At 56.0% G+C, this 24,865-nt stretch overlaps 2 protein-coding genes across 4 annotated transcripts in view; both read right to left on the bottom strand.

The window, feature by feature from the left end:
• Positions 1-19: 19 nt before the first annotated feature.
• Positions 20-7,630, bottom strand: STOML2 (stomatin like 2). Its single transcript, XM_085042806.1, has 10 exons — positions 7,505-7,630; positions 5,897-6,049; positions 5,519-5,618; positions 4,114-4,172; positions 3,757-3,858; positions 3,010-3,144; positions 1,742-1,886; positions 1,351-1,430; positions 995-1,123; positions 20-289 (listed from the first exon to the last, which is right to left on the bottom strand). The coding sequence occupies exons 1-10, from the start codon at positions 7,553-7,555 to the stop codon at positions 158-160; spliced, it is 1,086 nt and encodes a 361-aa protein (XP_084898932.1). The 5' UTR covers positions 7,556-7,630; the 3' UTR covers positions 20-157.
• Positions 7,631-7,738: 108 nt separating this feature from the next.
• ATOSB (atos homolog B) overlaps positions 7,739-24,865 on the bottom strand; it is a 38,855-nt gene continuing 21,728 nt past the window's right edge. For 2 of the 3 annotated variants that reach the window (XM_085042803.1, XM_085042805.1), the window contains 9 exons: positions 17,240-17,332; positions 16,443-16,644; positions 13,485-14,795; positions 11,828-11,886; positions 11,425-11,521; positions 10,834-10,992; positions 10,386-10,454; positions 9,749-9,954; positions 7,739-9,490 (listed from right to left, as the gene is read on the bottom strand). In XM_085042803.1, the coding sequence (XP_084898929.1) occupies positions 9,337-9,490; positions 9,749-9,954; positions 10,386-10,454; positions 10,834-10,992; positions 11,425-11,521; positions 11,828-11,886; positions 13,485-14,630 (1,890 nt within the window). In that variant the 5' untranslated portion in view covers positions 14,631-14,795; positions 16,443-16,644; positions 17,240-17,332 and the 3' untranslated portion in view covers positions 7,739-9,336. Of the gene's footprint in view, positions 9,491-9,748; positions 9,955-10,385; positions 10,455-10,833; positions 10,993-11,424; positions 11,522-11,827; positions 11,887-13,484; positions 14,796-16,442; positions 16,645-17,239; positions 17,333-22,097; positions 22,642-24,865 lie in introns of those variants that run through there. The other variant, XM_085042804.1, reaches the window with a different exon arrangement.

The following is a 24,865-nucleotide window of genomic DNA, read 5'->3' as shown; positions in this document are numbered from 1 at the left end:
ACACATGCTGAGCACATGCTGCAGCAGCACTGTTACCATTTATTACATGATTTAAATCCAATACAAAATAGGGACTAAGGGGAGAAGAGCGACTGCCTGCAGCAGGACAGGACTGCCGGCAGGCCTCGGGAGAGGGTGCAGGATCCTTCCAGCCCTGTTAGCTGGAGCTGCCCTGTTCTGCCTTCAGCACCTCTGTGGCAGGAGACTGAGAGTTCTCTTGGGCTGCAGGCATCTCATCTTGGGTTTTCACAGCTTGTGGCTTGGTCAGTGTGGTGTATATCCCCAGGGCCTGGAGGGAACGAGACAGTTATGGGGAGAGGAGGGGAGGAGAGGGCCAGGCCCCAGCACAGTGCCCTCTTCACCTCTCCAGAGCAAGATTCACTTGGGTGAGAGCAAGAATGGGTGGGGTTGGAAGGGACCTTAAAACTCTCCTTTTCTAATCCCTTGCCACAGGCAGGGACACCCTGCACTACATCAGGCTGCTCAGAGCCACATCCAACCTGACCTTGAACAGTTGACCTAGGATGGGGTATCCACAGCTTCTTTGGGCAACCTGTTCCAGTGCCTCACCATTCTCACAGGGAACGAATTTCTTTTTGGCATCTAATCTCAGCCTACTCTTTCAGTCTATAAGCCATTCCTCCTCATTCTATCATTACATGTCCTCGTAAAGTCTCTCTCCATCTTCCTTGTAAACCCTTTTAGGTATTGGAAGGTGCTACAATATCTCTCTGGAGCTTTCTCTTCTCCAGGCTGAAGGATCCCAATTCTCTTAGCCTTTCCTTGTAGCAGAGGTGCTCTATGCCTCCCATGATCCTGGTGGCCTCCTCTGGACTCACTCCAGCAGGTCCATGTCCCTCCTGTGCAGGGACCCCAGAGCTGATGCAGTGCTCCAGGTGGGTCTCACCAGAGCAGAGCAGAGGGGGAGAATCCCTCCCTCCCCTGCTGCCCACAGGGCTCTGGATGCAGCCAGGACACAAGGGAATACACTGACCTGTGCGACCATGTTGGTGACATCGCCGGTGTTGGCGGGCAGCAGGACGGTGTTGGTGTCTTTGGCAATCTTGGAGAAAGCATTCACGTACTGCTCTGCCACAGACAGGGAGGCAGCAGCATTGCCGTGCTGGGGACAGAGGGACAAGTCATGTGCCACCAACAGCTCATCCCTGCCTGTATCCCCAGCCCACCCCAGGTGATCACAGCTCCAGGACAGCAAAGGTTCTCACTCCCTGCTGCTGCCAAAGGTGCCAGGCAGTGTCCAGGAGAAAATCAAGTGCCACCCCACATGCGGCTTCACCTTCCCCAGTGCCAGCACCAAAGCAGTGGCTGCCCCAAGTAGCCATCGCTCACCTGCTGTGCCAGAGCAGCTGCCAGGAGCTGAATTGCCTCTGCCTTAGCCCTGGCCTTGACCAGCATGGCGTTGGCTTCTCCTACAATGAACCACAGCAGAGCGCGCATCAGAACCGCAAAGAAGTGCTTGCAAAGAATGAATCTCAACCATTTCAGGGAGCGAATCAAGACAATTTCATGCATGCATGGCTGTGTCTTCCCCAACAGCAGCTCTGCCACACGCCTCCTGCTGACGGGAGGTTGGGGAGGGGCAGCAACATGAGCTGGAGCTCAGCCTGAGGCCCCAGCAGGCAAGAATCCGTGCAGCTGAGGAGCCCAGCCCACGGTGCTGTGGTCTCTTCCCAGTAGCACCACCCCTTAGTCCAGAGGGCTACAGATCCCAAGGCACTACCAGCAGCTTTGTTGATTTGTTCAGCTTTTTCAGCTTCTGATGCCAGAATCTGGGCCTGCTTCTGGCCTTCAGCCACGTTGATAGCTGACTCCCTCGTCCCCTCCGACTCCAGCACTGTTGCTCGCTTCCGTCGCTCTGCCTCCACCTGCAAACAGAGGTCAGACACCAGTTTGTCACAGCTGTGCTGGTGAAATCCCATCTGTGGGGCAAGAGCATGCTCCTCTGTCCCACTGGGGCAAGCATGGTTTAGAATGCAGCTACAGAACACTGTGTCATGCTGTCAAGGGCTGGTTCTGCTCCTTACACCACACAGCTCTTCCCAGCCCTGTCCACACCTAACTGGACAACTGCTTCCCCCTCCTCCCCTTCCAGCCCAGAGATCTGGTGTCCAGCTTTTCTCAAGGGGAGACCTTCAGCTGTGGGATTTGCTTCCCCACAGAGCCCAGTAGGGATTTTAAAGGGAGCTGTCAGGGCTTGTATGTAGCAGGTGGGGACCACCACCACCACAAAAATGATGACAGGAGTTATTTATTCAGCAGCTGTATGTCTGCAGCCAAAGTGCCCTCCTGAGGTAAGGGGTGGGTGCTGCCAACTCTGGACAGGTAACAATAATGAACCATAGCCTGTATGAGCAATAGTGTGGCCAGCAGGACCAGGCAGGTGATTTTCCCCTTGTATTCAGCACTGGTGAGGTGACACCTCAAGTCCTGTGTCCAGTTCTGGGCATCTCCATTCAGGAGGGACACTGAGGTGCTGGAGCATCCAGGGAAGGTCAAGGGAGCTGGGGAAGGATCTGGAGCACAGGTATGATGAGGAGCCCTTGAGAGAGCTAGGGTTGTTTAGTCTGGACAAGAGGAGACTCAGGGGTGATATTCTCACTCTCCACAACTACCTGAAAGGAGGCTGTAGCCATATGGGATTTGGCCTCTTCTCCCAGGCAACCAGCAAGAGGATGAAAGGACATAATCTTAAGCAACACCAGGGGAAGTTTAGGTTGGACATTGGTAAGAATTTCTTCACAAAAAGGGTGATTAGACATCATAATGGGCTACCAGAGAGGTGGTAGAGACACTGTTCATGGAGGTGTTTAAGCAAAGACTGGACACGGCACTTGGTGCCATGGTCTGGTTGACAAGGTTGTGTTTGGTCATAGGTTGGACTTTATGATCTGAGGTCTTTTCCAACGTCATGGATTCTGTTATTCTGTAATGCAGTGTGGAAGAGGAGGCTTCTCACTTGTTCCAGGCCTCCCTCCCATAGAGCCTCACCTGCATCTGCATGGATTCCTTCACACGGGGGGGCACGTGGATGTCCTTGATCTCGTAGCGCAGACACCGGATTCCCCAGCAGTCTGAAGCCTGGTTGATGGCATCCACGATGCTGGCATTGAGGGACTCTCGCTCCTGGGAGGCACAAAAGGGAGAGAAGAAGGGCTTAGCACAAGAGAGGTGTCAGGAGGCAAAAAGACAGTCCCCTCACAAGCCTGGGTGTGCCAGAAAACACATCTCCATCTTCCATCAGGGTCAGGCGCTTCCCACACCATGAAGGTATGGTCACCATCTCGTAGGGAGGGCAGTGCCCCAGACAGAAGCTGCTGGGATACATCATCTGGCATAGATCTGGATACAACAGAATGCCAACAACTCCAGTTTCTTCCCAACAAATGCAGCACGAGGATTACAGTACTCCATGACCCAGGTCAGGGACATTCATCACTGGAACTGAGCAAAAAGTCACTGACTCAAGAGAAACACGGCTGGACCAGCTGGGTCTGGGCACATGTCACCCACCACCCCTTCCAAACAACCCAGGGCAGGGCAAAAAATAGCTCCTGTTAAAAAAACAACCGAAACAAGACCCATCTCCAAGGATTCACCAATAGGTCAACTGAAACAGAAGCCACAATCCCTCTAAGCAAATGGCATTTTGCTTTTAAGCACATCAGCCTGGCTGTGCAGGCTGTCCTGGTGTTTTGAGAGACACTCACAGCTCCATGATCCACTTCCCCTGCTCACCCGAAAGACTCTGTCGAGGGAGAGTTTGCCAAGTTCAGATCTCATGGTGGTCTGGGCCAGCTGGGTCACTGCATACTCAGGATCCTCCACCCCATAGCTGGCCTGAAGAGCAGAAGCACAACACAGAGTGGATAGGGATGCCAAGAGGGACCCTGAACAAGGCAGGAGGGACAAACAGAGCACTAAGGCAAGAAACCTGCCGTACAACCCTGCTGAAAATGTGGAGTCTGGAGGCTTGGGAGAGGTCAGGGTGCCCAGTCCACCTGCTGGGCAGGGCACAGAGGCTGGAGCACAAATTTTGGGGGGCAGGGAGTGGGCAGAGACAGGAGAAAGGTGACAAAGGGACAGAGGTGGTACCTTGTAGGGGTCCATAACCCGCAGGTAGAGCACACCATCAATCTGCAGGGTGACATTATCTGTTGGGAGAGAACAACAGCCCCTATTTACTGAAGCAGCCAAAAAAAAAAAAAGGAAACCCCCTCTTCCCCAGCACAGCTGGGCAGGGTTGTGCCTTTCCATCCTGGCATAGCAGCATGGCACAAGAGAGGATTGGCTGAAATAGATCTCCTTAACTAAAGGCTTTTTTAAAAGCACCTTATGATCCCTGGAAAACACTGTGATGTTTTAAAACACAACAAGTCTTGATTTTCCAGACAGAAGCACTTCACACTGTTGCTTTTGTAAAAAGATTTAAGGAGGAAAAAGCCAAAACGAGCCACTTAAAACTAGAAATGTAACAGAGCTGTCCATTAACATTACATCCATTAACCTGTTCTAAAATGTTTTTTACAGAAACAGAAATGTCTCTTGTGGTTCAATGAAGGAAAGCACATGGAAAATGTATTTCTGGCCAGGTGCATTCAACTCAGCAAGAAGAGGCAGTTGCAGCCCAGAAAGAGCAGGCAGCACCTCCTGGGGTGCCCCCTCTCACAGCATCAGCCTTCCAGCACCTAAAGGGAGATGGACTAAAGAGAAACGACGAGAGGGAACTCACGGCACTCTCAATATGAGATATAAAGTAAGCTCCATTTTATTTCACCAAACGAGAGACTTATATACTGTTACAGATATTTCTAATTATAGATACACACACCTGCAGTCTGCTTCTCACACATTCAGGGATCCTCCTGTTAACTCCCTTATTCTTTTCTCATAACACTTCTGACTCCTAATCTTTCTCATGGCATTCTTCCCACAGAACATTCTCAGGCAAACAAACCACTGTAGCTTGTTGGAATTTTACTGAGGCCTGAGAATACTGAAGCCTTGCTCAGGCTTGCTCAGTTAGCATGAGTTTTGCTGGAAAACTGCGTTTTCCAACAATGGACAGGAACTTTTCACACAGGCATGGAAGGACAGGACAAGAGGGAATGGCCTTAAGGTGATGAAGGGCAGATTTGGATTAGATAATAGGAAGAAATTCTTCCTTATGAGAGTGGTGAGGCACTGAAGCAAGTTGCCCAGAGAAGCTGTGGATGCCCCATCCCTGGAAGAGTTCAAGGCCAGGCTGGATGGGGCTTTGAGCAACCTGGCCTAGTAGAAGATGCTCCTGCCCATAGCAGGGGGTTGGAACAAGATGAACTTTAAGGTCCATTCTAACCCAAACCATTCAATGATTTTGTGGTTTTATGGCCAAACCTGGATACCAAGGGACAGGGCTGAGTACAGGAGCTTGGGTCAATTCCACTCATCCCCACACTGTCTCTTGCTCACCCCAGATGCAGTGGAAGGAAAGGGGCATGACATGGAAGCTGTTCCTCACCCAGTGTGACAGCTGACTGTTCTGGGACATTTATGACGATTTCTTTGAGACTTTGGACGTAACGAATCCGATCCAGGAGAGGGATGAGGAAGTTTAAACCCTGGGAAAAGGGCAGGATTAGATGGCTGACAGACAGACTAGAGAGTGTTGTGCAAACAAAGTCCACACCACACACTGCAAACACATTTTACACACAGGGAATTTTGGTTACTCAGTGCTTTTACCACCCCACCAAGGAAAATTAGTCCACAGGCAGCCAAAAGGATTTCAGCCTGGGAAACTAAGCCCACCACCCCTCGAATCTTCGTGCAAAGGACGCGCCTCGCTACAGCTTTAGGAACCTGCTCAATCCAGAAGGGGAGAAAAGCTGCTCCTTACAGGCTCGAGGATTCGGTGGAACTTGCCCATCCTCTCCACCACCCAGGCCTCCTGCTGCGGCACAAAGAGCACCCCGATGTTCACAGGCAGCCCGGAGTTCCAGCGGCGTGGAGCTGGGGCCAGCCGTGCCGCACGCTTCGGCTGCTGGCAGTGCTGGGGGAAGCACACAGAGCAGGGCTGAGGCCAGCTGCTGCCACCTCAGAGCCCAGCTCCACACCTGTTACCCCATCCGGGCTCACAGCCAGGAGACCAGGGCAACAAACAATGCCCCAAACAAGCCCATGCTGTAAGGGGACAAGGGGTGCTCCCACAGGGATGAGGCCAGGGCCCCAGGGCAGTCTTCTCCACTGGGAGCTCACTCCCATGCCAGAGCTTTTTGCACACCTCTGCTCCTGTCACACCCACCCTGGAGCAGGGAATGAAGCCTTCCTGCCACCGTAGGGGCAACGAAGGTGTGTGTATGTGGGTCTCCTCTGCCCCACTCAGCCCTTATAACCTGGTCAGGCCCATTCCTCCCAGCCCTCTCTCTCACCTCAGCTCCAGGCCACCACCTTTCAACAACCTGTCCCATCCCACCTCCAGGTGCCTCATGGGCTCCCCACAAACACTTCTTTTCTCCAGGCATCCCCCCACCCTCCTCCCCACAGATCCTCACTCACACAGCTCCCCTCAACCTCCCCACACCCCAACCCAGCTCACACTTCCACAGCCTCACACATCCATTTCTCCTACAACAACCCAGCCCCATCTCACTGCTCCCCATGCTCAGTCACCCTCCACTGACCCCTGCCCCACCCATTCGTCCACAGCCTCCTCTGCACCACCCCCATATCTCAATCCCTGCCCAGCTCTCCCCCACCACCCCAGCACTTCCCCATACCCCCAACACTCCCACACTGATCCCCTCTTCAGTCTCTCTATACCTGTCTGTCCTCTACACCACCACCCCACCCTTCATCTCTATCCCTCTCCAGCTCTTCCCAAATCCCCAATACTCTCCCACTGCCCCCTCTCAATCCCCTATAGTCGTCTGTCCACTGCACACCCCGCTGCACCTTCTGCCCCCATCCCTGCCGGGCTCTCCCCCTCCGGGCCCCCACACCCCCAGCACTTCCCCGGATCCCAAACAATACCCCACTGACTCCCCCCCGTACCCCCATACCCATTTATCCCTTGCACACCGCCTTTTTTCCATAGCCCTGTCCAGCTCCTCACCATCACTCCAGCGCTTTCCTGGACCCCCAACATGACAGACCCCTCCATCTCCTCAATCCCCCGATACTCATTTGTCCCCAGACCCTCTACCTCCCCGCCGCAACCCCAACTCACCTTCACCTCCTCCCCGGACCCGCGAAACCACCATCCCACCGAACCTCCGCCCCCCTCCGACCTCCCCATGCCCGTCTGCCCTCTGCATCCCCCCACAGCGCTTTACCCATCCCTGCCCCGCTCCCCCACACTCTCCGCCCCGCCAACACCATCCCCTCTCACCCCGGCGCCCCCAGCCCAGACGCCTTCTCCCTGCCCCTCCAGCACCTGCTACCCCGGACCTCCCCCACATGGACAGCCCCCGAGGGCTCCCCGTGCCCCCCCAGCCATTCTCCAAACCTGCAGCAGCCCGAGGCCGGGCCGGGCCCGGATCCCCGCCCGCGACAGCATCGCCCCTCCGCCCGCCCCGCTCGGCCCGCCGCCGCTCCCGCACGCCCGGAAGGCCCCTGCGGCCGCGCCGCTTCCGGGAGCGCCGCCCACATCGGTCCCTCCGGCTCCTCTGGCCGCGGCCCCCGGTTCCGCCCGCCCGCGGTTCCGCACCGCCCCCCCTCGGGAGCGGCAGCGCCGGGCTCGTTCTGGAGCTCCAAACGGACGTTTATTAAATTACAAACGAACACGAAAAGTACCGGCACGGCCTTCGCGAGCCCGCATGGCCACGGCGAGAGGGGAAGCCCCGGTGACCTGGGGGCGAGGGGGACTCTGGGAACATGGCGGCCCGCGGGAGCCGCTGCCCAGGCGGGGAGAGCGGCCTGGAGTTTGGGGATGGTCAGCGTTCAGAGCCCCGGGCTGAGGGGTTCAGGGCCTCCGGGCTGGGGGAGCAACCCCCGCTGTGAGGGGTTCGGGCCTCCGCCCTCGGCCCCCCGCGAGGAGCAGAGCAGCACCTCGCCCACACACCCATCCCCACACCCAGGCCCCGCAGGGTCTCAGCGCCGGGGCTGGGGGTTGATGGGCTGGGGGCTTGTCCCCCTCTTCCTCCGCGAAGGGCTGAGGCTCCCCACAGCCTGGAGAGGCAGGGGAAGCCTTTCCGAGAGCCCTAGAGGGCAGAAGGGCGATACAGACAGGGATGTGCAAGCTTGTTTTATCCTCCGCCCTGCCGCTTTCTGGATCACCCCCAGTCCCGCTGTCGAGGATCCAGCCCAACTCCCCGAGTTTGGTGTCCTCTGCTGCCTCCCCACTTCCCAGGGACTAAGCTGGTGCTCCTGCTCATCCTCCAGCACCAGTCTGCTGGCAGACCCCTGCCCAAAGCTGCCTCCTCCATGGGATTTGCCCCACGCCTGCAGACAGTGCAAGGTTCCTTTTCTTTTTGGCAATCTTCTCAGATCCACAGCACACGTGCTCTGGAGGCTCTTGCCCAGACGGCTATCCCCATATTCCTGCACAGAGCCCCAGGTCCCCATCCACGTGACAGCTGTGTCTTACCTTCAAGAACCTGGCAATGGCCACTACCTTGACAGCCACAGGCCCCTTGGGGTCTGGCTTGCCCTAAAGGACTCAAAACACAAGCCCAGGCCTCCCAAAGCTGCTTGGAGTTGGGCTGGCCCTGGAAAGCTAGTGCCAGCAAGGCTCAGCCTGTCACAAGGCTTTTAAAACAGCCCTACTCTGGGAGCTGCACCCTGCCTAAGCAGTGGGTCACTCTCCCTTCCATTGGCTGAGGTGTCCCTGTCCTTAGTCACCCTCACAATCCCCACAGCCCTGCCTCAACATGGACAGCCCAGTGCAGGCAGGGCTGTGGGGAAGAACAAGCACAGCACCTCTAATCCTCTGCTCAAGCCTCCTGTGCTCCCAGCAACAATAAATACTAATAAATACAAACTCTTCCACACTTTCTGCTCCCAGACCTGGGACCAGTGTGGGTGGTCTTACTCACAGCCCCAGTCCAACTCTTCACTCCCTACCCATCCACCTCAGCCACAGCCCAGTCTCCAAGCTGGGAGCAGTGCCAGCAGAAGGCTTGGGCATGTCCCTGGAGTGCCAGGGCTGCTCCTTAGCCCCTGCCCCTCTTGGTGAATCCCCCTGGCTGATCCCAGCCCTGCTACAGAGTGTGGTGTCCATGCTGGTCAGGAGGGTGGGTGATATCTCAAAGCAGTGCTTGGTGGCCCTTTACTCATCTCTCCCAAAGTGCTGGGCTGGAGGCTCCCCAGTGGCCCCTGGGGGGCAGGGGATGAAGGAGGTCAGGCCCGGGGTGAGTAGCAGGGGTTCCTGGGCATCTCTGTGAAGGATTTCAGTTCGTAGGGGATCCCCGAATCCACCTCGATCGACTTGCGGGAGAAAAGCAGCCGGATGTCGTCATGAAGGTAGATCTTCCCCGACTTGGAGCTGTGAAACCTGCATGGAGACAGGACAGATGGACCTTGGGCTCCCAGGCAAGGGCAGGGCATCCTCAGTGTGGGCTCAACCCCCTTGACTTCTTTGGCCCCTGCTCAACGTGGCCACCCTCTGGTTGCCTTCAGAGGGACAGAGACAGCTGCCCTTGGGCAGGGTGGCAGCTCCAACCTCCCCAGTCCCTCCTCCTGTCTTGCAGGCTTGGAGAGCAGTCCAGGGATGACCTTGGGGCAGGTACCCATCCTTCCTGGCATGCTTTACCTTAGATGCATCAGGTAGCAGAGGACCCTGCGGGGAGGGCTGGTGCCCAGTGGGTTGCTGGGGGCCACTGTGGACCCCTCCTCCTCTCCCACGGGCACCAAGAAGATGCGATGGCGTAGGAAGGTCATGTTGTTGGCCGGCATGTCCTGGAAGTCATACGTCACCAAGAACATCTTCACCACAGTCTTGTTGGGGTTAAATAAGGTCTGAGGGCAGATGGATAGGGAGTGAGACTGGGAAGTATACAGGGCAGAGATGAAGCATCTGGGAGCAGAAGGTGCTGGCCCACAGATCCAAAAAGCCTCACACAAGTCCCAGAGGGCTTAGCCTGAATGTCACAGGTCAGTCCTTTCCACCCACCTTCACACCTGTGTTCCCCTCCCATCACATCCCATTACCACTGCACATACACACTTTCCTGCCAAAACCCTTACCAACCTCTTCTTTCCCTGCATCTCCATATCCCAGGTACCCTATGCTCCCCTCTGCTGTGCTGTCTTGGTGGTCACATACCCTCTCTGCTTTCAAGCTGCTGCCCTACCTAACAACAAAATGGAGCATACACACCCCCGTGGGACAACCAGAGCCCACCCAGTCCCATCTCCACAGTGATACTGCAGGCCCGGGAATGACTCACCACTTGGATGGTTCCAGCTTTGGGGACACTGTAACCCTTCTTTCCCAAGGCCTCCAAGTCAATCACTCCCTGGAGCAAAAGAAACAGCATGTGAGAGAAGGGAGAAAGCTGAGGGAGAGCCCAGCTGGGAACCAGCACGGGCCTGAGACTCCCTCACTGGGAACACCTGGCACAAGTCAGTAAAAAGACTCCCAGCTCAGTCCCTCTCCAAACCAGGAGCAGCAATAGAGAGGTGGTGACAAGAGAGGTGATGACACTGACAACCATGGCGCAGCTGGGCCTTAGTATACTCCCTCTTCTTTCCTGTTTTGCTTTTCGGGTTGAAGACTGCTCCTGGCACAGCCAGCCATCTCCACAAGTAGGTGGGGGCTTGAGCCACACTCTACAGCGAGGGGCTTTCCCAGGGTGCCAGGGTACAGACCCCCTCACCTCCCCCTCATCCATGTACCAGGAAAGGCGAGGGCGCGCTGTGTTCAGAGATGTCGAAGTAGGTGACGTCGACAGGCAGGGTGACATGCTGGGGACAGTAGGAGCCACTGGCACCGATCTCTGCCGTGAAACCCTCAATCCTCCCCGATGGTGCAAAGCGCCCTTTCAGGATGGACTCCTGAGAGGGGAGGGAAGTGTTAGGGAACCTCAAACACCAGTCCTAACCCCTGCCCCCATGCTCCAGGTGAAGTCATCCCCATCTTCACTGCACCCAAGTGGCTGCTTGTGTGCCCAGAGACCACACTCTGAGACAGACCTACCCTGAACTAGTTGGGTAACATCAGCCATCTAACAGGGAGAAGTAGTGAGAGTGCCTCTGCTCAGCCTCACAGCAGCCATCTCAGCAGGTTCCACAGTCTTGATGCCTCACCCAAGGATCTGCTGGCTGAGCCATGCTGCTGGTGGGTGGTGGCAGTGTTGTGGCCACTGCACTCCAGGCCTTCTGGGGACAATCAACCCACTCCCACACCAGGGCTCCCCATCAGGTTCAGCCTCTCACACTCATCACCAGCCCAATGCAAAGCCCCCCAGGAACCACCTCCCCCGTTACCTCAAAGTTGCCCAGCAGAGCATGGCTGACAGTGGTGGTGGCCCAGGGTGCTGTGGGGGGCCTGGTGCCCCTCCTGAGGCTGGTCCGGAGATGTCGCCTTGGAGTGAAGAGAGAACATTAGTGTTGGACTGAAGAGCATGCAGCCCTGGGTTGTTCATGTCCCTGGGCATGTGGATCCCTCTCCAGGTACCCTGTACCTTTACTGGAGGTTGAACCACTTTCCTACACCCCAAGGAAAGAAGAAATGCCACATAGCCTGTGGTCCTGTGGAGGTGAGATGACTGGGCCAAGGCAGGGAAGAGGACTCGACCCAACCTGAACCTCCCATGGGACTGCAGGGTGCTGGGGTGGGCAGGCACCCTGAGCCCCCACAGCCATCCCACAGGGCTGCCAGGACACTCACGATTTGAGGCGCAGTCCACTCTTCAGCCTCCTCCCGACCGCAGTGCAATCTGCAGAGCTCTGGAGAGGACACAAAATGGAGAACCATGTTGGGGCAGCAACCAGGGCCCATGTACCCCTGGGAGGTGCCATCACCCTTTGGCCTGGCCCACATTCCCATGAGGGTCTCAGCAGATGGAATAGGCTCCCATCCACGGGCAGCCATCAGTGACCTCTGCAGGGGTGGCCAGCAGGGCAGCATGAGCACTGGGGTGTCTGGTGGGGACATGGGCCTGCCCATACCCCAGAGTGGCTCAGCTGGGGATCAGGGTGCTGGTACCCAAGAGTACAACACACTATTCCTGCTTTACAAAGCAGGTCTCAGGAGCAGCCCCAGCAACAAGACACCCCTAGACACAACCATGCAATGACACTCCCTTGCACCTCCCAAGGACTGGTGACACCTACAAGGAAGCTCCCCGACCAGCCTGGGAAGAGTTCTGTCCCCTGGTGATTCATGTAAAGTCCTCAGCAGTACCATGGAGCAGAGGGGTGCGTTGCCCACCCCTGCCCACAGCTAGGATCCTACAGCTGTGGGATGGAGGTTTAAAGCGACAACCACACTGCAGCCTCCTTTTAAAGATGTCCCCTTTTCAGGGGTTTTCCCTTCTGGAAGCCACACAAAGGGCAGCACAACACAAAGGGATGATGGAGCTGGCTGGCATGACTGGGCGGGAAAACCCAGGGAAGCTGCTGGAGGGCTTCACTCTGCAAGGACAGTGCTAGGGGCAGCTGGGCTGGGGGACAGTCATGAAAAAGGCAGGCAGGGATGGAGCTGTGCCCCATGGATGGAGCTGTGCCCCAAGAATGGTGTGTCCCAGCTCCAAGCAGCATGAAGCCAGCATAGCTCTGACATCAGTTCCTGTGGGTCCCCGCACCATGAGACACCCCAGAGACAAAGAAGAGCATTCCAGGTCTGGGCTAAGTCTGCTGCAGCCTCAGCAGGCAGGATAAGGGCAGAGAGCTGGTCAGTAGAGTAGGGTGAGAAAGGAGGAATCACAGGAAGCTCCTGAGCTGCCAGCATGGTTGCAAACTGCAGGGGTCTGCCCCTGTGGCACCTTGGGGACATGGCACAGACACCTCAGAATGGCAGAACAGCCTGTGGCATCTCTGCACACAGCACTGGGCTCCTCAGTCAAAGCATGTCCAGTCCCACTGCCTACCACCAACCAGATCCTTGTTCTAATGGGCATCATGGCCAGGAGTTCAAGCCCTCCCATACATCTGCCTTCCTTCTCATCAGGCAGGCAGAGGCCAGCTGCTCTTCCCAAGCTTGCTGGTCTATCATGGCTTAACACAAAGCCATAAGACACCAAATGTGGTCCATGACATGTGTCTAGCTCTCATTGCCATGGGGAGGTTGTCTCCTGTCCAAGCAAGGCTCTCCAGGAGAAAAAGATGGTTGTAAGCAGAGGATCCAGTGACTGCAAGATGTCAAGAGCTGGTTGAAACAGATCATGTGTCCCAGGGCTGTCAGCTGCTGTCTTGCTCATACCATGCTGCAGCTCAGGGACAGGATAGGGCATGGTGCCATAGTGGACCACACTGCCCACAAGGACAGTCCTGAGCTCTGGGCATCACCAAGCCACTCCCTGCCTCCCCCCATGAGCAGTGCTCACCTTGGCTGCAGGAAGCAGGTGATTCCAGAATGGAGCTCCCTTGGCATCAGTGCTGCGGCAGGCTGTAGGTACAGGATGACATGGCAGGACCCTCTTCTTCCTTGCTGGGGGGGACAGGCTCTCATCCTCAGAGCAGGAGTCAGCCATAACCTCGCCAGCAGGCAGCAACTTCCTTTTGGCTGGGCAAGTACTGCTGAGCTGGCTGCTCCCACAGGGTGTCATCTCCTGGGAGCTCAGGTTGCTCGGCTCAGGGCTGAGTGCTGTCTGTGGAGCTGGGGTCTCCCTGCACCCATTGGCCACTGCTGGCCCTTCCACTTCTCCACTAGCCCTGCTGGTGTGAGCTGGGCTACTCCCTGGCTTCTCCCTCTTCCCACCAGAGTCCAACTGGGTTGTTTGTGCAATACTGTGCAATTCAAGATGAAGTACATTGTGGCCACTTGCCGGCTCCCCATTCTCTCCATAGTCTATGGGCTGATCCCCTGATGAGACAGGGCAACTGTCTCTCGTGTGCAAAGTACTGCAAGCAATGTGCCGGGGCCAGGAGGAGGAAAAGGAGGAGGAGGAGGAGGTGGAGGTGGAGGCGGAGGAGGAGGCGGAGGAGGAGGAGGCGGCTGAGGAGGAGGAGGAGTGGGAGACATCCTGCAACTTGTCCTCTCTGCTGGCCTTGGGGCTGTGGCTAGGGCTGCCCTCACAGCGGTGCTCCACCACCCGCAGCCCACTGTGGGAGAAGTGCTGGGCAGAGCCACAGAGGGAGAGCTCCTCCACCAGCAGACCATCCTCAAAGGTCTCGTCATCATCCAGAGAAGGCTGCCCAGGGCCCCCATCCATGCCCCTATCACCCCAGTGAGTTCGTTTGGGGTCTCGCCCCGCCTCCGGAGTTCGCTGCTCAGGGTATCCCCTCTTGACAGCTGGCCGGGTGCCTGCCCGCTGCTCCGTGCTCTCAGAGGAGCTGGAGAGGTGGGAGAAGATGGACACCTGGTAAACTTTCTGGCGCTTGATCTCTGTCTCATTGTAGCCCATGAGGATGCTGCGGTGGGTGCAGCACTGCGAGGAAGGCTCCAAGGGTGTCTCCCCAGTGGGCCGGGACAGGCTGGGGTCTGTGCTGCGCTCTGGGGGCAGAGGCGTCTCTGTGTGGATGTGCCGCATGGAGCCTCACTTGCCGGGACTCCGAGTGGAGCCCATGCAGCGGCAGGAGGGGGACTGTAAAGTGCCACAGGTCAGGGTGCAAGGGCCGGGGGTGGGAGCTGGATCCCCTCTCACTCAGGATCTCTGTGTGAGCCCTCTACTATGAGGTGCTCTGCAGCACAGCATCTGGAAAAAAAGAGAGCAGAAGGATGAAGATCAGCCCGGGATCCCCATCCTCATCCAGACTTCTGGCTGTAAGGGACCTCCTGAGACATGGGCAGCTCCTCACACAGCACCACTTGAACATCCCTCTCCAGGGACAGGAAGAGGAAGTGGTGTGGCTTTCTGGGAAACCCTGTGGCATCACCCACCTGCAGGTTCAGCACTTCCTTCCCAACTCGGGCAAGGAGAGAAGACTCCAGACAGGCAGGAGACTCCTGGGGACAAGTCTGGACAAGTGGGGAGGAAGAGGCCTGCCCTCTGCCAGGGACATGCTCATGCTGCTGTGCAGCACAGGAGTCAGGCAAGTCAGACCAGTCCCAGGGGCTCAGGCCTGTAATCACCCCTTTGGGCAACAGCAGCAGCGTCTCCCAGTGCTGGCCAAGACAACCTGTCCCAGCCACGTGCACTGAATAAGGCAGGGACAGGAACCTGGCCTAACATCCCCGTTACCTCTGCCAGCTTGGACCAGGCACCTCCAGCTCCTCAATCAGCAGCTGGGAGGTACCAGGGTCACCATCCACCCAACCCTGCCAGCTTCAAGGGCCTAACCTCCTCTGTGCTGCATGGTGCCTCACTTTTGATTTTCAGCCCAGTTTGAGAGCTGTGAGAATCCTGTCCATGTGGTTTTTTTCTGGCATGAAAAATACTGAAATGACCTCAAGAGATGAGGAGATGCAGGAAAAGTCACCAGCAGACTGAAGACAAACTGCCCATGCCTGACAGTGCTGCCTTTTGCCAGTCCTTGCAGCTGTGACTGATTTTGGAGAGCAAGGGCTTAGGGTCAAATAAGCGATAAGGAAATTGGTTCTCCAAGTGGATCAAGGCTATGTGGAGACTGAGGCTGCATATGCTATTTTGACCCTGTTGTGATGGGGATGGGAAAATGGCAGGCCAAGGTGGTCAAGACCAGGAATCCTGTTTAAAAGGAGAGATAAAAGATATAACCATGCACCAGGATATGCTGGGGGCTGGCTGGTTGCAAAGCTACGCAACAGAAAAGGCCCTGGAGGTCATGGTGGGCTCCAAGTTGACCATGAGCCAGGAATGTGCTCATGGTCAGTAAATAAAAACAATAGTGCACCAGGCACAGCACTGGTAGCAGTTTGAGGGAACTGATCCTCCCTCTGCTCAGCACACGAGGCCACACCTGAGACAGTGCAACAACGGGACACTAAGAATTAAGGGACTGGAGCATCTGTCTTATAAGGAAAGGCTGTGAGAGCTGGGACTGTTCAGCCTGGAGAAGGCTCAGAGAGATCTCATCTATCTATCTATCTATCTATCTATCTATCTATCATCTATCTATCCATATATATATATATAGATAGATAGATAGATATGTATAGATATAGATACATATAGATATATATGTAAGAGGTTCCCTCTGAATATCAGAAAACACCATTTTGTTTTACCGTGACTGAGCACTGTAACCTAGAGAGGTTGTGGAGTCTTCATCCTTGGACTTCATTCGGAACTCATCAGCACACAATCCTGGGCAATGGCTCTAGGTGGGGCTGGTTCACGTAACCTCCAGATGTCCCTGCCAACCTCCACCCCTCTGTGTAGCCCACAACACTGCAGCCTGTCCTAGCTGCCCCCCACACTTACCCCTCTGCAGCAGGACCCTGCTTTGCTCCAGATTAACCTCCCTGCCCCGCAGCAGGCAGTCGTTGGCACAACTAGCTGAAGACACCTGCCAGTCAGGCACCCCCCAGAAGCGGCGTGGCTGCCGTGGAATGGCTCCCACCATCACGGTGTGCCTCCGAACCTCTGCAACGTCCTCTCCAGCTCTTCAGTGTCCACAGCAGCTCTGAGGGCAAGGAAAGGGAGAGATGCAGGGCTGGGGTGATTCACATGCTTCCTGGGAGAAGGGCAGGAGGTACTGCCTGCCTGCAAGGTCACACAGGTGGGGAAGGCAGCATTTAGGCTCAGCCTTTCCCAACCTCCCAAATCAAAGGCCACATACGTATCAGCCACCTCAGACAGTGCTAACACCTTACACCCATTTAAACCACAAATATTTTAAGCTAAGCTGTGAACTCTCATATTTGGCTTGATTTTACATCCCTTTTGCATGCCTTCCTGTATGAAACCCTCTGCATAGGAACAGATTCCTCTTTCTTTCTGGCGACCATTTCATGCCCTGATTTCCAAGACACTGCAGCAACCTCTGGGCCTCCAGCTAGCTCCTGGTCTCATGTTCACCTCCTCCCCCTTCCACCCACAGCACAGGACACTTTCTGGCCCTACAGATAAGGAGAAGAGCTTGGAATTGTTTTCTCCCAATATGAGATGCCTGTCAGTGAAGGCAGAAATGAGGAGCCTGACAGCCCTGAGCCATGATGGCCCCCCACCAGTTTTCCCCACCACAAAGAGAGCAATACTTTCATGTGCACAGCACTCACCTGTTCAGATGTGCCCTTGATGCACAACAGAGATTTGCAGATACAACACAGCTCCCCTGTGGTCATAATCCACGGGCACTGCAGCTTTGATGCCTGGAAGAGGGCATGGAAGAGAGTCAGCTCAAGCAGCAGCTCATGGTGGAACACCTTCAGAGTGGGCAGGAGTCCTTGGGCACCCCTACCTTCAGCACCTCTGTGGCAGAGGCAGCTCATGGGCCTTGCCAGCCTAGGAACCTCCAGCTAAAGGAGGAAACAGTGCCTATCCCCGGGGATCATGCCCTCTCTACCTCCCTCCCCATGCAGCCCTCAAAAGGGGGTTTACTGCAGCACCCATCCAGAGGGAAGTCACTGGGCACCCCAAGCCAGCACTAAGTACTGCTCTGAAGGCTGGAAACAGCAGGGCCAGGCAGATGAACAAAATCCCCAAATGGATGCTCAGAGGCAGCAACACACAGGCGCAAACCCCTTCTGGCACCCTGGTCTGGCAAGTTCTGCATTCCCCCCAGCTTGCACATGGGAAGCCAGCATCAGCTGTGCTCGCTTCCTGACCTCACCTACCCCAGAAAACAGTCTGTTCTTTCATCACATTTCCAATAAGATTTGTAATTACAGGCTGTCATGACCAGTCCCTGACAGTTGGACAGCTCAAAAGCCACTGCCACTGCTGGGGAAGGGCACTGCCAGCAACCAGCCAGAACAGGACCTGCTGAGATTCAATACAACAGCACCCAAGGAGCACTCACAGCAGGGCAAATCAATGCTGCAGCACTACAAACCGTGGGTTTGTAGTGACAAAACCTCAACAAAAACCTTTTGTAAAGACCAGTTCCTCCTGGCACGCCTTACGAGGCCTGCACCGAAGCAGGTAGGAAGGCAAGTGAATGCCCTCAGTTGTGGGCAGATGCTGAAGTGGTAACATGCTGTGCTCTGCCTGCTTGGAAGGTTGCTGTTTCCCTCCTCCGTCCCTGAGGCAGACTTGTACCATGACTTGTGTGGCACAATCAACCACTGGGAATCAAAATCAGCAACCAACAGCAAAAATCAGCCTGGTGCAGTGGAAGAAAGTGTGTGTCCATGCCAGAACAAATACACAGTTTCATCTGCATCCTTTAATTCTCTTTCCCCATGTCCCTCTGAGGTCACAGCCATTTTCTCCCCAGCAGCAGCTGCCTTTCAGGCGAATGGATGTATCAGGAGAGGCTGACCTGCTGATACCACATATCCTTCCCAGTCAAGCTCTCAACAACAGTCATCAGCTGCTGCCAGCACCAGTCAGTAGAACACATGCCTGGAACAAGGGGCACCATTATCTGCCAGCCTAGATACTGTTGCTTGAAGCACAGTGCTGGAAAACACCAGCCCCACCAAAGGAACAGGAACATGTCACCCAAAGTGTCTCCAAGAACACCCTAGGATATTCTTAAACATCCTTCTGGAGGAGTGCCCATCAGCCTGGGATGGAGAGCAGCTGGGGCACAACACTGCTTCTCACCCACCTCGAGATGCAAGGCTCTGTGTCCCAGGGAGGTTCTCTTGGCAGTCCCAGATGCCTTCCAGTGTTCCTTCCTGCTGACAGCCCATCCATCTCACAGCAGGGCTCAGCCTCTGACAGTACCTTGGGAGCCCACCACCTCCCCACAGAGCAGATCAGCAACATTGGGACCATGGCCTCCTGCACTCCAGGCAGGGACAGGGAGAAAGCACCTGGTCACCTCTACCTTCTCCTCCCCTTGAGCCAGGCATTGCTAGAGCCCTAATTCTGGCCACATGGATGGGACAGAGCCAGGCCCAGGGCCTCACCAGGTACCATCCCCTGTACACTGCACATGGGGCTCCACGTGCCCACACCAAGGCTTCGGCCCCTCCTAAGCCCACGTGATGCTGATTTTTTTTGACAGTGTTTTAGCCCATGCTGGTGCTCTAAGATAGGACTCAAAGAGCTTTGCCTCTTGAGGGAAGCCCAGCCAGAGCTCTTCCACTCTCTGCCCTGCTCCTGCCAAGGCCCCCTCATTGCTCAGAAAACAGGCAGGGCCCTGTGCTTTTGCCAAGATCTCCCAGCACCTGGATCTGGAGCTATGCCAGGCACAGCTTTCCTCTATTTCTTTGCCTGGGGAAGGGCACCACACTTCAACACCCAAGAAATAACCAGTGCCAAAGGACCTGCAGGAGGGGAGCGTGTCCCAGGCACTGGGGCAGAAACACTGTGCTCCCTGGGGACATCGAGCCACCAGAGCCTGACATGGAATAACACAGCCAGGCCTGATGGGGTTGGGTCAGGGACTTGGCTACCCTCCTGGTTCCATTCCTATTAGCACATCCACGGGGAAACCAGGATTAACAGACCATGGTCTCAGTCTGGAGGCAACAGAGCAGGATGATGGGTGAGGAGGGGTCTCTGGCTGGGCGATGCAGCAGTGGAGCCAGGCTGCAGCCTGCAAAAGATCTGTTGCTGTTAGAGCTGTGCTGTGCCAGCCAGAGAGGAAGGGAGGGATCTGTCATCGGCCAGAGCCCTTAGGAGCCTGGCAGGGCTGAAAGCACAGCACTGGTGCAAAGAAAAGAGCAAGAGCTGTGCCCGAAGTTGCCACACTCATCCAGGGGGAATCCAGTGGCTTCCCAGAGCAGCACTGCCAGCCAGTCAAAAGGGACACATGGCCAGGGGACAAGCAGCTTTGACCTGGGCACTGCAGCCTGGGACAGAGCATCAGCCTGGGGGCTGGCAGGGCCAAGAGGGGTCCTTGCACAATTTAGACCAAAAAAAACTCCCGAAACCAATCCCTAAGTGGCTTTTGCTGCCTTCTTCTCTCCTGCTCCCTCTCCTGGGAAGCGCTAAGGAGATAATGGCAGCCTCACTGGGGGTGAGGTAGGGACCACACAGCCAGGAAGGAGAAGAGCCATCATTACAAGAGGGCAAATAATCATCCTCAGAACATGCAGAGCACAAGGCAAGAGAAACTGCTGGAAACAGACTGTTTGGAGGATAAATCACAGCTCCATTGGTCCTATCTGAACCCAAGGAGAAGGAAGGAAATCTAACCAGTGTGAGCACAAACCCAGGAGCTCCCTGGCACAGACTGAGCAGAGCTTGCGAAGTGCCAGCAGGCATAAAGTTTCCGTCACAACCCTGAAGGATGGCAGCACTAACAGCAGAGCTGCCACCAGAAAAGGGTTCCTGCACAGTCTGACAGATCAGGCATCCCACCATCAGGAGAAAGACAGACATGTGAAGCTGGGGACTACCTCCAGCACTGTAGCAGAGGTGGCAATCCCAGGGACAAACTGTGCCTGAAATTGAAGATGACCACTGGCTATGGCTCTGGCACTGTCCTGGAATTCAGGCTGGGGAGGAAGGAGCTGATACTCGGTGGAAACAAGAGGGAGGAAGAAGGAGAGGGAGGGGGAGTGGATACAGAGGGAGGGAGCGTCCTTGCCCCACTGCAAGAGCAAGTAGTGCTCTCAAGAGTCCTCAGGAGGCCTCCTGCCACGCCAGATTTATGCAGTTGCAGAGCCTCACTCAGTGCTAGCCCTTGCTAGGAATAGAGAGGAAGCCTGAGCCCAGAGGGGAAGGATGGGGCAAGAGGCAGTGCCCATGTCACGAGTGTGATCTCCTAGAAACCACCAGACACAGCTTCCACAGAGAGAGAGACCCAACACCTCCCATGCCTGCAGCACCATGTCTGTGAGGTGCTGCTGCTCCCTCCCATCCTGTAGGAGGTGGCATTGACAGGGCGCAGAAGCCCCCAGGGACAGAGCAGCGCTCTCTGCAGAGCATCTTGCTGGGGCTCCAGGCTGCAGCAGCCTCCTCAGGGGCTGAGGTCTGCCCAGCAACATGCAGTGCCCTCCCCAGCCCCACACACAGGTGCCGCAGGGACTGAGCCCTCCCGCTCGGCCAAGTCAGGATAACACAATGAAACCTCTCCTGGGAGCTGGGGGAGCTGGAGCAGAGCTCTCAGCCCAGTGACTTACCCCTTGTCCCTCTGATGGCCCTCGTCCTGGCATGGATCACCTCCGCACACCTTTCCCAGGTGCCTGGCGTGCAGATGGCGATGCTGACAATAGCCTGCAGCTGGGAAGGGGGGCTTACAGGGTCTGCAGGCAGATCCCACTATGCGACAGCCACCTGTGTAAAGCTTTCCCCCACGTCCAACCCCTCTCCACCAGCCTCCCCTCCACGCACGGCTGCCCCTCTTCCCAGGAAAGCGCAGCCAAAGAATGAAAAGCAGCTTAAAATCGAACAGGACAATTGGGCAGCTCTCCAAAGCCGGCAGCACCCCCTGCCCACCCAGCCCAGCAGGTTCAAACCTCTGCGATACAGCCCACGGCTGCCCAGCTCCAGTGTTCGACCGGGAGCCCAGGAAACCTGCAGCAGGCAGGGCAGGGAAATCCCATGCAGCAGCTGCTTACTGGGAGGACAGCCCAGGTTGAGGACAGACCTTTGTCTCTGCCTGCCTGTCTCGCTCGCTCGCTGCCGGAGGAGGAAGAGGGGGGCGGTGGGGGACAGCAAGCAAAGATAACACCCCTAGGAGGGATGTCACAGCCACGTTAATCACTTGGAATTCCAGCCAGCGCGCCGCAAATATGGGCAGCAAATGGAGATGCTCAAAGCTCTAAAATAATTGGATCCTTTCACAAGAGCCGAGCCCAGAATCCAGCACAGGAATTCAGTCCCCGCTGGAAGTCGAGAGATCAAATACATGGAGAGGCAGGCACAGCACAAGCAATCCTCAGCCACTGCTGCATCCAGCTCCATAGCCTTTGGCACTGCTTTAATCTCAGGTGCCTTCCCAGCGGGAGCGAGGGGCGACCACAGCGGAGAGCCCGAGTGCCCAGCTGAGGACCGGCCCCTTCCCATCCAACTTACTCTACTTGTGGCAAGGTGCAGAAGCGCTGCCAATGCAAATAGGGTTTTGTGGAGGAGATCAGCTGTCTCGAAGCCTTGCTTGACCGGAGGAACAGTCCATGGAAAGGAGACCCCTGAAGCTGCTGTTTGGCCTCTGCTTCCCTGCAGGGGAGATGCCTAGCCCGGCAGGATTCCCAGCCCGCATCACATTCCCGGCGAGACGCACACACGGCACATGTAGGCTCCTGCTCGGCGCCTCAACGGCAATGAAAAGGCACAGAGGCTTCTGCCAGAAAACAAAGAGGCAGCGGCAGAGCTGGGGGTGGGGAAAACTCTCCGCTGCCCAAGAGGATCCCTGCAGAGGCAGCAGGATGCTGCTAGGCTCCACCGCAGCTATTCACCCCCGTTAGCCCGAGGTGGCACCCACTTGCCTGGCACAGGGAGTCGAGGGTGGGTAGCCCCCATTCCCCTTCCTGAGGCAGCACCGGGTGAGAAGTGCTGGAGGACACGAGCCAGGCCCAGGACAACAGCTGTCCACAAGCAGCAAATTCCTCTGTGCTGGCTCCACTTCATGAAAAGCTGTGTCTTTTCACCTCGGGGTAGCTGCTACTCACCCTCGCTCGCAGGGGAAGGTGCAGTCAGCACTGTGCCTGCAAGCCTTGGGGAGCCCTGTGGCATTAGACTTTGGGCAGCACAGTAGCCTCAGCAGTCACCCTGAGGCAAGAAAGAATGTGAAAGCAAGCCCTTGGCTACCCAAGCACAGGGGCATGTCAGCCAGCTCCCTTCCAGCCCTCCTGTCCCTCTCCAAGGGTGGTGGCCCAAGGGACAGGCCAGGGGGACCTCAGACACTGAATAACCACACAAACTGGCTGCTCCAGTCCAGACCTTGGTGCCAGCTGAAACCAATGGAAAATTTTCCACCATGTGATTACCAAGTCACATGCCTGTGCAGCCAGTCACAGAATGGCTGTGAGAAGGCAAGTGGGATCTGGCTCAGGGCAGGGACCACTTCTGGTCTGCACTTGCATGACACCCGAGGTCTCTGGCCATGACCAGGGCACCAATGCACAGCCACATTTCAAGTTCAATAAGGACGTTTGTCCAAGGAAGGCTTTCCCCAGACCCAATCTGGACTAGGCCCATTCTAAGCAATGTACAAATATTAGCACCAAGAGTCCCTTTTATCTGATCTCTCAAGAGGAGGAATAACACCCTGTGGTTGGTGTCTGCATCACAAGTCCTGCAAACTGTATTCTAACCCGTTTAACTCAACCCCAGTGGTAAGACAATCACTTACAGTAACTCCCATCCTGTCAGCTCCCTGTCCTGGGCTGTGTACCATGGGAAGTATGATCTAGGTGTACAGCATGAACAGCCCAGCCTCTTTTTCAGCACTATTACCTGGGTACACAAACAGGAGCTTCTGACAGGGAGCTCTGGTGGTGGGGTGGTGTTTTGTGAGCTGGGAGAAGACAGCACAGAAGTCAGAAGGCAGTAGGACCCTTTTAGCTCCCACTTCTGCTCTCTCCTCTCTTCGCCCTCTGGCCACCACCATATACAGCCCCAGGCATCCACAGCCCCGTCTTTGCTCGTTACCAAGCCAGCTCCTTTTGTACCCTGATGCCCTGTAGCCATTCACACTACCTAAACCCAGATGCACAACACTGCCCCTTCCCCACGTTCTTCACATGGCAGCTGGGCTCTGTATCCCCACAAGTGTGCTCCTCTTCATTCCCACCCCATCCTCCACCACCATGAGGCCCTGTCTTGTTTCCATGAACCCCCAAGGCAAGCCCCTAGGTCTTACCTGTCCTCTGTTGCCTCCTGATTGCTGCAGTTCATACCTTAACTTACCCCAGGCTCCTCCCATTTCCCACTGCCACACACCCACAGCACTACCAGCCCAAGCCTCCTTGCACACACTCCACTGATGAGCCCCTGGCACCTGACAGACCCACAGCAGCATCACCTTTCCCTACCTCCCCAAACAGTCACCAGGCACCGCAGGGCAGTGGAGAAAGTCCCAGGGATGCTGTATTGCTCTGATCAGCTCCGGACATGGGTGTCAAAGCTACATGTTGGGAGAGGGAGTAGGCAAACAGCCTGCAGTGGGGAGGGCAGCAAGGATTGTGCACTGCAGCATTTGACCCGTGGGAACTGCCCCTCCCCACCGCAAACCTTCTTGCAATACACTTCCTTTTACTGTAAGAGCCCTCCAAGGGAGGTGCTTGAGCACAGGCACTCGGGCCTCCTGCTTGGTTACCAAGCTGCAGCCTGCAGATAAGGCTGCAGCAGCTGTGGGGACGTTCAGCATCTTTTCCACTCCCTGTACTAGACATGTACGTGGCACAGGGGGAGGAGATACCACACACATACATATACATGGCTGTGCACACCCACCCAACTCACCCTTTTCCAGCTGCGATTTAGAAAGGCTCAAGTCTAGCACAGGCCAGAGTGAGGACATCCTAGGCAGGTATTTGGGCCATAAGGGTGAGGCTTTGTCTGTCTTTTATTGTTAAAAGATGGACAAAACCAGGGCTACTGCAGGGAAGGAGGATTTCTACCACAAATTCAATGTTCTGCACATTGTCATAGAAAAGGAATGCCTCTCTTTGCTGTAGGACTGAAGGTGAGAGAAAAACACTGCTGGAACTAAGAAAAGGATGTCAGAGCTGTCATCTAAACATTCACATTGTTGCCCATAATGAAGGCAAACACATAAGAGCAGAAGGCCCTAAGAAGGGAAACATGGGGGTAGGAGGGACTGGCATTCTGACTGTAGGCAT

Source organism: Lichenostomus cassidix, chromosome Z (assembly GCF_008360975.1).
Source record: "Lichenostomus cassidix isolate B80296 chromosome Z, HeHo_3.0, whole genome shotgun sequence".
Lineage (NCBI taxonomy): Eukaryota > Metazoa > Chordata > Aves > Passeriformes > Meliphagidae > Lichenostomus > Lichenostomus cassidix.
Note: the sequence above shows the minus strand (reverse complement) of the source record. Positions and strands in the feature narration are given on the sequence as shown.

Coding starts and splice junctions, on each gene's coding strand:
- STOML2 (XM_085042806.1), bottom strand. CDS start 7,555: ATGCTGTCGCGGGCGGGGATCCGGGCCCGGCCCGGCCTCGGGCTGCTG. Junction 3,859..4,113: donor GGGTTATGGACCCCTACAAG/GTACCACCTCTG, acceptor TCTGCTCTTCAG/GCCAGCTATGGGGTGGAGGA. Junction 1,431..1,741: donor ACAAATCAACAAAGCTGCTG/GTAGTGCCTTGG, acceptor GGTTCATTGTAG/GAGAAGCCAACGCCATGCTG.